Source organism: Myxocyprinus asiaticus, chromosome 26 (assembly GCF_019703515.2).
Source record: "Myxocyprinus asiaticus isolate MX2 ecotype Aquarium Trade chromosome 26, UBuf_Myxa_2, whole genome shotgun sequence".
Classification (NCBI taxonomy): Eukaryota; Metazoa; Chordata; class Actinopteri; order Cypriniformes; family Catostomidae; genus Myxocyprinus; species Myxocyprinus asiaticus.
This window is the reverse complement of record NC_059369.1, coordinates 44751341-44765000: the sequence shown is the minus strand read 5'-3', so window position 1 is coordinate 44765000 and position 13660 is coordinate 44751341. Positions and strand designations below refer to the sequence as shown.

The window sequence follows — 13660 nt, the reverse complement described above, 5'->3', positions numbered from 1 at the left end:
AACAGAAGGCAAGATTTTAAGTGAACAATGACTTTGCAACAAAGAATGCAATCATATGGCTTCAGATGACTTACCCGACATCCGAAAATACGTACTGTCACAGTATGTACTGTATTTGATGAAGGACGCTTCTCGGCCGGTAAAACAGTACGTTCTTTTAGGTATGTATGCGAGTAGTATGAATAGATTTCGGACATACGTCATCTGGGGACGTGGGTCTTGACTTGTGACACGAATATTTTGCATTTTGAATGTGATGCTGCCTCAGCTCCTCAGGAAATAATAGGTCATCCGGGTATTTCTCGCTTACTGCTCCATGAATACTGAGGATTTAGACTACTGTTTTTGGCCTATATAATAGGGAAGTATGGATATTTGGATGCAGCATTTGAGTGCAGTGCATTTAAATTATATGGCTTATTTGTGTTCTGCTTTTATGGTGCTATTATCTCCTTTTTGAAGCTTAATAGCCCCTGGCCACTATACACATTCTTTTTTTTTAATGGAAAAAAGTGGCATGAAATTTCTTCAAAACAACTCCACTGCCAAAAATAATTTTCTTACTGAGTATTTTTGCATTGTTTCCCAGTATAAATATCAAAACATCCTTAAAGCAATCAATAATTATTTGAGAGGCAGAATGAAATTTTTTAGGGTTTATGCTTAATACAAGACAAAAATACTCAGTAAGTTTGTGTTCCACAGAAGAAGAAGAAAGAAAAAAAGGCTATATGGGTTTGGAATGACATGAGGGTGAGTAAATGATGACAGAATTAGTTTTTTCTTTCTTTTTAAAACTTTCCTGATTCAGGTCTTTAAATGGAGATTATATTGTAGCAATCTAGCAATCTGATGTCTGGTAGGAAGTGTATTTCATATGACTAATATCTATAATTGATCAAACTTTGCTCAGCTGGAAAAAAATGATAAGAAGATATGTTTGATTCAGTCTCACCTGTCAGTACCGAGGTGAAAGGTTGCCGTGGATCAAAAGGACACTTCAGTCTGCCAGATTCAACGCTGTTGCTGTGGAGGTGCAGCCAGCTGTCCTGCAAAACTCTTATCATTAATATGTTTATCATACAGAAGGAACTACTTAAAAAAAACACTGTAGAACATCATAAATAAGGATACGAGTCAACTGAATACCTTCACTAACTCAATATGTACTATACAAACATATGGTTGAAAACATAAGCCCTTGCCTCTTTGTGACCTTTGACCTCCAAGAATGCACAGGTGGGGTGGAAGGCTCCAGTGCCACAGGCGTAGATGTGGGTCTGATTATAGTTGTGTAAAACTCGTATAAAGTTGGCACATTCGGTCTGAGGTAGAGAGGAAAAGAGAATAAACGTCTGTAAAGGAGGATAAAGAGTTCCAGAAATATATAATACAAGCCTGACACAAGAGTTTACAACTCTGTAATTTCACATACATTATTCACTCTTTTTAATAAGACAGGTTTGAGCTAGTGAGGACAGTCAAGATGTTGAAATGTTCATTCAATAGACATATATTCTGACAGATACTTACAAGAGGGTTTTTGCCAGCCAGTATACACATATCCACCCTGTCTCTCAGAGCTGGCCAGCTCAGCTGAAAGAGACACACACACACACACACAAACAGACACACACACACACACACACGCGCACACACAAACAGACACACACACACGCACGCACACACACACACACACACACACACACACACAAACAGACACGCACAAACAGACACACACACACACACACAGACACACACACACACACACACACACACACAAACAGACACACACACACGCACACACGCACACACACACAAACAGACACCCACACACATACAGACACCCACACAAACAGACACACACACACACCCACACAAACAGACACACACACACAAACAGACACCCACACAAACAGACACACACACACACACACACACACAGACACACACACACACACACACAGACACACACACACACACACACACACACGCACACACAGACATACACACACACACAAACAGACAGACACACACATACACACAGACACACACACACACAAACAGACAGACACACACATACACACAGACACACACACACACACACAGAGACACACACACACATACACACAAACAGACACACACACACAGACAGACCCAAACACACAGACACACACACACACACACAGAGACACACACACACACACACACACACAAACAGACAGACACACACATACACACAGACACACACACACAGAGAGACAAACACACACACACACACACACACACAGAGACACACACACACACACACACACACAGAGACACACACACAAACAGACAGACACACACACACACACACACACACACACACAGAGACATACACACACACACACACACACACACATACACACACAAACAGACAGACAGACACACACACACACACACACAGAGACATACACACACATACACAAACAGTCAAAATGTCTGCTAATGACTTTCTAACTTCAGTCCGTGGAACACAAAAAAGAAGACGTGAAAGGTGGAATGTTAGTCTCAGTCACCATTCACTTTCATTGTATGGAGCTGAGCGTTCACGTCAAATCGAAGAATACTTTGGGCTTTAACATCTCCTTCTGTGTTCCACAGATGAAAGAAAGTCAAACAGTTTTGGAGTGAATAATGACATAATTTTCATTTTAGGATGAACTATACCTTCAAATATTCTGTATAAGTAGAGATAGATATCAATTAAGGGTGTAACGGTTCTCGGTAAAAAACTAACCGTACAGTTCACCACCCACGATTCGGGAAGCATTGACGCCGCGGTTCACCTCAAGTTTATTGACCCATCTGGAGCTCAAGGCTTTGCAAAGAAAATAAAGCATCAAATAGACACACACAGTTACAACCTTCGCTAATGCACCTGAATGGATCTGTAGATGGATACACTCCGCCTGTGTTTCACGTGGGTCAACTTGATGACATCACTGCTCTGCAAGCGTTGTGTGTAGTTGAATGATGATAGTAACCATGTTGATTTTGTGGTTACTATGTTTTTACTACAAATACCATAGTTAAACTATGATTACTATAAAACAATTATTTTTATTAAAGGCAAACCTGTTAGTGTTTGTTACCAAATAGAGTATTCTTACTTTGGATTTGGCAGTAATATATATATTTTGTTTTCTGTACATTGCAAATACCGAACCGTGCTGAAACTATGACCCTAAAACCGTGATACAAACCAAACGGTGAGGAATTTGAATCGTTACACCCCTAATATCGACACAGATGTCCATTTTGATTCGATTATGATTCAGTTGGGTACATTCCAGTTATAACGTCCATTTTGCTCATCTACAAAAGTTATTTTGATACCAAAACAAAATACTGAGCAAACATTTTTGAGCAAATTGCATCAACCAGGGGCCTGGGTAGCTCAGCGAGTACTGACGCTGACTACCACCCCTGGAGTCACGAGTTCGAATCCAGGGCGTGCTGAGTATCTCATGCCAGGTCTCCTAAGCAACCAAATTGGCCCGGTTGCTAGGGAGGGTAGAGTCATATGGGGTAACCTCCTCATGGTCACTATAATGTGGTTCTCGCTCTCGATGGGGCGCGTGGTGAGTTGTGCGTGGATGCCGCAGAGAATAGCGTGAAGCCTCCACATGCGCTATGTCTCCGCGGTAACGCGCTCAACAAGCCACATGTGTTATAAAAAGCTTGTGCTTAGCATGCACAGCACTGACCCTTGACTTTGACCTCCACGAGCCGTCTCTACGTGTAACAAACAATACAACAAATCCCCCTGATCACATACGATCACACATGCTTGTGAGACGACATTTCACAACGGCGCTTTGAAGACTGTCGTACCTACCACATATTGAAAAGGGGGGTCCAATACATATTCTGCACCACACAGATGAAAATAAAAGGCATGAATAGACAATACATGGGTCATCAATGCACACACTCGCATACACAGGTCACAAAGACCTCATGAGATAAAAGTACACATATAAAAGCACAGATAAAAGTACAAACTAGTGTGCTTTCAGCCCATCAGAAAGAGAGAGACAGGTGTGATAGAGGTAGGGTCAGCTCAGCAGCTCAATATGTGATGCCATGGGAATCTCGTGAAGGGAACGTGAAGGTTCGATGTGAGCTGAAAGACCTCAGCATATTTTATGAGGTGCACACACACACACACACACACACACACACACACACACACACACACACACACACACACACATGGAGGTGGATGAGAATTTTATAACTGGGAAAGAGAAAATAAATTCACTCTCACAAGGAAACAGGCACTGGCTTGCTGATACCAAAGGGAAAAACACATAAAAATGTGCAAAACTTAAAAATGAAATGCATTTACATGCAAAAATCTCACACCTAGGCTCACACACAGAATATGCATTTGCTATGATCCAATTAAATTAATCTATGGTGCCTGGAAGTGAACAAGAAGACCCCGCTACAACGCGACTCCATGTATTTTACCTGATACCTTATGTAAATAGTTAGTAAGTAGTTAGTAGAAACACAGATGTCACAATAAAAGTACAAAAGGTGGACAATCAACATGGGCAATCAAATATAAGACATGAGAACATGCCTAACTTAAAAACAACAAATAGGTCCATTAGGCTCCATTTGAATTCTAACACTTCCCAATGTAAAACTGCTCTACCAGCTGAAAGACTATTGCCCTGCAGGCTATCTGACAACCAGTCTGAGTGAATGAATGCTCTTGTAAACGATTCTATGGAAAAAATCAGCCTGTTTTTGCCTCGGACCACACATAGTGGAATTTTCTTGCGTGCCTTTCATGCAGACCTGATTCTGCACGTCTGCAGGTGTGTGTTTAAAGTGTGTGTGGGTGTGTGTGTCTGTTTGTGTGCGTATGTGTGTTTGTGTGTGTGTGTGTGTGTGTGTGTGTTGTGTGTGAGTGTGTGTGTGTGTCTGTCTGTATGTGTGTGTGTTTGTGTGTGTGTGTGTGTGTGAGTGAGTGTGAGTGTGTGTGTGTGTTTGTGTGTGTTGTGTGTGAGTGTGTGTGTGTGTTTGTGTGTCTGTTTGTGTGTGTGTTTGTGTGTGTGTCTCTTTGTGTGTGTGTGTGTTTGTGTGTGTGTGTGTGTTTGTGTGTGTCTGTTTGTGTTTGTCTGTGTCTGTGTCTGTGTGTGTGTGTGTGAGTGTGTGTGTGTGTGTGTGTGTGTGTGTGTGGGGTGTGTGTGTGTGTGTGTGAGTGTGTGTGTGTGTGTGTGTGTGTGTCTGTTTGTGTGTCTGTGTGTGTGTGTGTGTGTGTGTGTGTTTACCTTTTTGGGTTTTTTATTGATGTTGTCTGGGTTCAGGAGGTAGATGTGGTCTTTGGCTCCCAGCAGTAATCTGCTTCTCTCCTGATCCAACAGAACTGTCTGAAACTGCTGTCCTTCACCGGAACCCACAAACGGCACCACACTTCGAGACTGGATCAGCTCTGGAGAAGTCAAATGGCAGTCAGCATTCAGCAACAACAAGTAAATACACACTTCAATCATGCATACACAATGTATAACCCTTTCACTCAACATGACAGGTTCAGAATGAAGACTGGAAACTCTCTAATGCAGATAACTGCAGGAAAATACTTTAGTATCTCAATTGTTTCCCCTAGACTGATTATTAGATTACCTGGAGAGCAAATGTAGACTTTTACTTAAGTGTCCAAATTCTCAGATCTTTCTCCAGAGAAAAAGGACCCCAATTATGATGGATAGTATAGTTTATAGACTTACAAACAACATCTTTAAATCAATTGTTTTACATTTTGCTATGATTTTATATTCGATTACATCATCCGCAATGCATCATGGGACTGTAGTTCATTCCCTCATAAAAGACATTAAACACACAGTGTTGTACCTTTCTCTTTATGTCCGATTTTCAAATACCTTTTGCTTCAAATCAACGTTTTAAATGTTGTGATTCACCTCGGAGCTGGTTGGTTCATGGCACACAACTCTACTATGAAAGATTTTATGAAATCCCGATGGAAAAAATGAATGGGATAAATACTTCCGGAACCAAGAAGGCTGAAAAAGTGGACGGGCACTGTTGCGCTCTATTGTGTCGGTTGTCTCTATTTGTATAAAGGAAACATTTGAGACAAAGTTGACACTTAAATGAAACTTCAGTACATTTCTTGAGCTATAAAAGAGCAACTTCTGTAATTTCATCTTGGTTAAAAGTGCATCTGAATGCATATTAACAAAAAATTGGTCTGAGCGTATAAGAGCATGCACGTTTTATATTGCAGCGTAGCAATTCCCTAAAATGTTATCATCTCGCCTCTATTGCCATCTCTGTCGAATCTCGCACTACTCTTTTCCTCTCACTCTTCTAATGTACTAAGAGCCCCTATAATCTCTTTATTCTACAATATACGATCAACCGTAACCTCTGGGCTATTTATCTTCTGTGTGTTCAGATTCCAGCCTGATAAGATTTCATCCCTTCTTCAACTTCCACAAAACCATCGCCAAAAACTCCTTCCTCTTGCCCTCACATCTGATAAACATTAACCAAAAGGCTCTCTTTGAGAATTCACCTGGATCTAATCTGTCCACCCATCGATTCTCACACTTCAACACTGCCACAGATTAGTTGGATGGTTCATTTGCAGTACACGTTTCAACTCTTGAGCTCTCCAAGGCAGTTATGATACTCTGTTGGTTAGCAGCTCAGTCAGCTGACATGCATACAATGAATTAAGGACAAAAGTTTTCATGATAACTTAAGTTTAAAAGTTGCAAGCTATCAACACAGACTGAAAGGCATTCTTAGGCCTTGCTCATATTCTCTTCTGTCTATACAAACTCTCTGGATACATAATACTTGTCATGTTTTCGAAGCACGTCATGACGTTTGACTAAAGCATACAGACTTTGTGGACTTGGACAGAGTCCTGACAGTTCTCCACCCTTCCCATTGCTTTCCATGCACAAAAACATAACCACCTGCCAGCCACCTCAGAGCAAAAAATAAAACAATAATTTGGCAGTGTGCACACAAAACACCCTTAAAAGAAGGGCTGCATGTTCTTGTATGCTTTCTGGTTCTCTCTTTGTTTTATTCACATTCATGCCCACCATTCTGCTTTCTTGTATTGTTCATTCTTTCATTCTTCAGATATTCTGCCACCTCCCTTATTGTGCTGTCTGCCGTAAACACACATCCTATTTCAACACCCGTGTTGTGGTGGGGTCATGGGGTGTTAGGGTTATGAGCCTAGAGCATCAAGAGGCTGAATAAATCTTAAGACAAAAGTACTATCCTCCATGGTCCACCTCAATATTTACCAGATAAAAATCCTCATCAAAAATAAAACCCGATTTATGCTAACTACTGACTAGCTGATGCTAATCTACTCTGCAAACAGTATTGGGTCAGAGCCCTGTTGAATGATCCCTGCTTAGCACTGAGGACTACAGAGCTTTATCTGGATCCCTCAGGGGAATCAACACTTATGAGCACTAGTGCAGGAGCTAATCTGTATATTTGCAATGCAATGATTTATTTATTATTTTTTTTACATTTCTTTGAAACTATAGAAAGTGTGAATTGAAAAATATTTCGTTTACCAAGTAGAAACGTTCTTCATTAAGTCATATCAGTGACATGAAGAGGAGAAGGGTCGCTTGTAGAAAAATAAATGGGAGAAACCGCAATGCTTAATATGGCGGATGTAGTAAAAAAAGGCCTGCCTTTAAATTAAAAAAGCCAGTCGTCTTGTAGAGTGCAAGTCTGGTTCTGGAATTAAATATCCCATTTATTTTCTCCATATGTATATTGATTTGTATGATAACTTATAAAGCTCTGAGTTTGTTAATTGATGGTATATGCTTCTGTTGAAGCCATAAGTCCACATTATTTCAAGTTGATTTAAAAAATAAATAGTTTGTGATGAGGAGGAGGGCGTGGCCAGGCCGTGATGGAGCACGGCCGGCTCTGAATCAGCTGATCAGCGGGAGAGCGAGATAAAGGGGCGGTCGGAGACGCCGGTTCGTGAGAGAGAGACGCACATGGCTGCGCTGCACGTTTGTTTATGTTGGTTTTAAGTTTACCATTACACTTTATGTTTACTCTTCAGCCGGTTCCCGCCTCCTCCTTACCCCTCCTTTATGTGTTACAGTGGTGTCGAAACCCAGGAGGGAGGGGGAATGCGTTATCGCGGAGTCCTCGCCGTCTGCCTGGGGACGGATGGGTCACTGCTGGCCGCCGAGAGCCGGAAGAACCGCTGCCGTCCACCGAAGAAGGGGAGGATCGGTTCCATCCGCCAGGGGCCAGAGGACTCGCTGCCATCCGCTGGGGGAAAAGCGAGCTGGCGTCCGCCAGAGGGCGGAGGAGCGGTTGAGGACCGGGCGACAGAGCGCCCGGGAGCCAGCGAGCAAGTTCTTCTCTCGCTCTAAGTTTGTAATGTTGTGATTCACCATGGAGCTGGTTGGTTTGGTTCATGGCTTAAAACATTTTAATGAAGACTTCTATGAAATCCCTATGGGAAAATAATGTATGGGAAAAATACTTCCAGGACACCAGAATGGCTAAAAACGTGTATGGGTACTGTTGCACTCTATTGGTGAAAACACTGCCTGCTCTGGCTCTTTTTTTGTTTTGTTTTGTTTATTTAAGATCTAAAGATGCAAAATGTATAATATCATTGTTGTCAGATTTTATTGGTGATTTGAAATATGTTATTAATACATAAGCTTGACTAACAGATTTAGAGATTTTGGTTCATCCAAATGAAAGCAGATAGGAGCTTGTATGATGAGAAAGTAGTTGCTCGAGGGCATGGCCAAGTCAAAAAAGTACAAATGCATCTGGGCTTGGTCATATCTAACCTTATAAGCTTGTGTTATGTTACACTTTTGTGGTTTGCTGACGGTAGCGGCTGAATACTTACTCTTATAAGAATCACAGACCTCAGAAGAAAGAAGGAATTGTCCATTCAGTTCAATCTTTACATTTTGCTGTACAGTTCAAGCTTCACATTGAAAGCCATTTCAGCCCTGTAGGCAACGGCAAAGCTTAGAAGTTGATGACTCTGAAATAAAAACCTATGAAGTAATGCGTAATTTGAGGGGTTGACAAATTTAAGTCCCCCCAGCTTTTCACCAGAAACAGGGCCACACATTAAAGCTAATGTCACAAAGTGAGACTATTTTTAAAATGTATCAGAAAGTAAAAGATTATACACTTAGGAGCAATCAATATCCTTACTGACGTTTGGGCAGAGAGCCAAACTAGTGGAAAACTAGAGGAACTCTGTGAACAGTACATTAGGGAGGCCTATGATCATATTTATGACCTGCTTGTTTTACATCTGTTTAGAGAACTGCTGCCAACTGGGAGCCATATAGTTATAAATTAATTGTGCACTGTTCTGTGAGCTCTTTAAAGTGCTGTTTTCCTATTGCAAAATAAGACATAGTGTTTATGTGTGTGTCCTATTTGCACAACACTTTATAATCATGACTCTGACATGCATGTCTATAACCATCATACATGTACACTTTACGTCAAACGCAAGAAAATATACAATCAATAACATTCACTCAAGTTTCTCGTGCAGAGGGAGTCTGTCTTTTATAGAAATATTTACACAACCTGAAGCTAATATTGTGATGTAATTTACTGACTTTGCTGCTCATTGTCAGCTAGGGGCCAGAATGTGATGTTTGCGACAGAAAGGACATTGTTTAGCTGACTCAAAAGAATATTAAGAAATCTTTCTAATGTAGATCACATGGTCCACTTTTAGCTATCCTTTGGGAGAAAAACAAGGCAATTTTAATGCATGGGTGAGAGGAACGTTGGGGAACTGGCCCTGAGGTGTACACATCAATGATTCGGATGTTCACAGCGAGTCCTGCATTCTTCAGGAGGAGTGCACTGATACAGAAAAGGTGCCTTTTTTATGGGAGCATCTGCTAAGATGATGGATTGTCAATGACATCTCCAAGCACTCTGCATCTTCTCCAACAGGACCAAACATGGAGTGGAACGGCACCACTCACTGTGGCTAAATGGATTAAGGCCTATTCACACTGAGACCAAATATCTGGCAATCTAATGCACAGCATGTATACATTCAGGGAGTTTAATCCTAAAAAGCTGGAAATAAACAGAGATCCACAGTCATATTTGTACTGGCCTCAGTTTCCTCACGTAGACGAGGGTCCGTTTGAGATGGCTTTTAGGGAGCGATAACTATTATTTCCTTCAGTGGCATAAAACAAACACTGAATTTCAAGTCAAGAATCGCAAAATGGTGATTTTCAATGGTGCTACTTATGTTAAGTGCTGATTTATATTGTGTCTATAATTGTGGACAATGTACACATGACATTTAACAAACTGTAGCCAACATGTGTCAGTGCACATAAACGAGTAAGGACGCATTGTTCATTTTTCACAGTTGTTTTCTTTTACGCCTCACCTGTTTTATAGCATCACGCATGTTTATCTGGTCTTTAACTCTCACTCATTATAAACACAGAGCAAGGATATGTGTGTGTGTTTGAGCGTGTGTCACTTTTATTGTGTGTCAGCGTAACTCCAGTGATAAGCTGAAATGCGCAGTGCTTGTGGGATCACTGTTGAGATTAGAGCGTTAACGTATTATTGAGTTATCAAAACCTTTGAAGACGCAGCCACAGTCAAGTGATCAAAAACAACAAAAAAATAAACATTTATTTCTAATCATGCATCGCACAGATGAGACCGTTTGAGTCTCTATAGATGCTCTTTTCAGAAATGCTGGTTTTGTTAAAGAGACAGTACCGGTTTTAGCACGTGCTCAACAAATCAATGTAAATACTTGTAAATATATGCAATTAAACAATAAACATGTAACAAAAAATAATATATGAAAAATAATATCTTATTTATTGAATGGATACATGGATTTGTTCCTTTTTAAAGGTGCAATGTGTAAAAAAAATTCGGCTAATGTGTGAACGGCTTGTAACGCAACTTAAAAAAATGAGCCCTTCGCGGACTTCCTAGGTTGCCTATTAAAGCCTGTAGACTGATTTTCATGCAAAGGGAGCGGGTCGGTTTTGCCGGGAAAATCCAAAGGATGTGACGTTTATGCACGCTCCCGAGATCCTTGCCTCAGTAATCGCTTCTCTTCCGCTATTCAACAGCGACAACAAACTGCAACACTAGGTAACATTATCTTAGAGATGAAATCCAGCAAACGTCCGGCTCCCAGCACAACACCGACTCCTACACAAACTCAGAGTAAGCCAAAAAAACAAAAAAAAAAAAAAAAACATTTATCTACTGAATACCATCTGGCTAAGCAGAAATGTGATCGTGGTCGAGCGAAAACTAGAGTGAACATCGGCAGGGCATTTGATTCCTGGAGGGACCTTCGTTCGGTTTTGGGGATCAAAACCGACCCTGAATTGGTGTTCTTCTTATTGGACAGGTATGTGAAATATAGTGCCATAAGGATTGATTTGTGTCATTTTAGCTAACTTGATCTTGCCTGCTAACGCTGATGAATTGCAAGCTACCTTGCTTCGTAACTTTCAAATAATTTCAAATATCTTCTCTTTATACTAAAAGTCAGGTATACAGGATATATTTAAGCAAATACACTGGTTTCTTGATCGTAGTACAACATACGACATACAAAACATACAACAGTGCAACAGTGAACTGTCTGGCATAGTTTGGTTGTATGTAGCTGTATGTGTGTATCAGTATGCTATGTTAGCTGATAAGTAGTTTTAGTTTAGTCTCAAAGTTTGCAGTAAAACAATCATAACTGTGTAATTTTAATTATGCTACCTCATCTGTCAGCAGGATGCCGGTGGATCATGTTCAGTCTCTTTGTACGTTACGTCATTGTTTTGGTCGATGCACACTCGCTCGCGTCCCTACGGAGTGTGTGCACAAGCGCGAGCACGAGTAACAGGTAGCTGGCTGCAGTTCACTTAACGGCCACAGGTGTCACTAATAACAAGGGTTTCTGAATCTTACATACTGCACCTTTAAAAAGCCAAAATGTGACCAAAATGATGAAAAATTAATTAACTTTAATTAGTCAAATGTATGTTTTCGTAATGTACCTAGTTAGAAGGTCCCCTGTATAATTAACAGCATTAGCTGGGAGATATACAGTATATATATATATATATATATATATATATGTAAAAGGGACATTATAACTGAAATATACTCATATGGATTGATAAAACTGGAATCAAAACAACTCAAATCAAGAGCTTGTGAATTGGAATCGAATCGGGACATCTGTATCAATACCCAGCCCTATTGCTTAATGGCCGAAGTAAGAAAAAAACCCAACTCAAGTCTCTATGATATTCTGATCCCCAAATATGGCTCTGGTCCCTCCTTCAAGGTAAGTCTATAGAATTGGTTCACCCATTTTATCGTCTGCCAAGCAAAAAAAAAAAAAAAAACACTTAGGAATAGCACAGCTCTCCTCAACAAGCCACACAATTAGAAGTATCATTTGTGTTCGTAACACAAACTTTATGGGACGAGGGATTTGTTCACATTTTTGAACAATATATGAGCAATAATAATACTGATGCTTGCCTCATCACCACTAATTAGAAACAAACTGTAATGCATAAAAACTATGATTAAGTGTGAGTCTCTTTGTGTGTACTTCCAGTAAATATAAGACACAACTGTGATATGCAGCACATCCCTTATGCACACTCAATCAGTCGTATGTGAAGTCTAAATATTGACCTTATACAAATACGAGTTATAAACCTCTCATCACTAAATGCTACATGTACTTTAAAATGTGCCTTTTAAATATAACAAATGTTCAAGCAGATGTTTAAAATAAATACATGTAAAATTAGCACTAATGTTCCTAAATCGTCTTCAATACAGAGATGTACTGCAGAATTTGATATAGCAAATGTTTACAATGAGCAAGTAAAAATCTTTTTAGATTAAACAGAAGGTTAAATAAAGTATAGAAGTCACAAAAGGACAGACTTTACCTCTGTAGCTGAGTTTAACTCTTGGCACACTCTTCTTTGTGCAGTTCACCTTCGGCAGAGAGACGAAGAGCACCAACAGCACACAGAAGTACCGCTTTATCCTGACCCTCTTGCCCCAGCACGGCATCCCGTCCTGGGAGAGACTCTGGCGTTTGCTCCTGTGGTGGTCTGGTTCTCCTGCAGTCTTCATGATGGGAGACGAGAGCTCTGCTGCTGCGGATCTGTGATGGAATGAACAGTTAAGAGTCATCCAAGGGAGTGGGCATCTTTGTGGGAGATGCGTGTGTGTGCATTTGAGAACTTGTTAAATCCCAAGTGAATGCTCAGCTGCTTTACTTCGGTCTCTTTCAGGCACCTCTACATTTGAGCAGCCCTGCATCAGCTGCTGCCCTATTCAAATCCTTCCTTTTGTCCACCAACGTGCATACTTTCCCTCTCTCTCTCTTTCTCGTTTTATAAATCTGTTTGTCTCCAAACAAAAGGTCAGCTTGATGAGGACAGCCACTTTCAGCCTTTTTTCAAATGCCTTTCTTTTATTTGCTCACACCCACCTCATCTGCTCTGTTCCCGTCTCTCTTTCTCTCTTGCACAACATACGGTTGAGGAGG

The 13660-nt window shown here is 40.6% G+C and overlaps 1 protein-coding gene across 5 annotated transcripts in view; it reads right to left on the bottom strand.

Moving 5' to 3' along the window:
• The window catches only part of LOC127417066 (semaphorin-3D-like), a 55935-nt gene that overhangs the window by 30451 nt on the left and 11824 nt on the right, over nt 1–13660 (bottom strand). For 3 of the 5 annotated variants that reach the window (XM_051656778.1, XM_051656780.1, XM_051656779.1), the window contains exons 1-5: nt 13053–13379; nt 5334–5494; nt 1534–1596; nt 1206–1325; nt 956–1049 (exon numbers count right to left, since the gene is read on the bottom strand). In XM_051656778.1, coding sequence (XP_051512738.1) covers nt 956–1049; nt 1206–1325; nt 1534–1596; nt 5334–5494; nt 13053–13302 — 688 coding nt within the window. In that variant the 5' untranslated portion in view covers nt 13303–13379. The other 2 variants (XM_051656782.1, XM_051656781.1) reach the window with 2 other exon arrangements.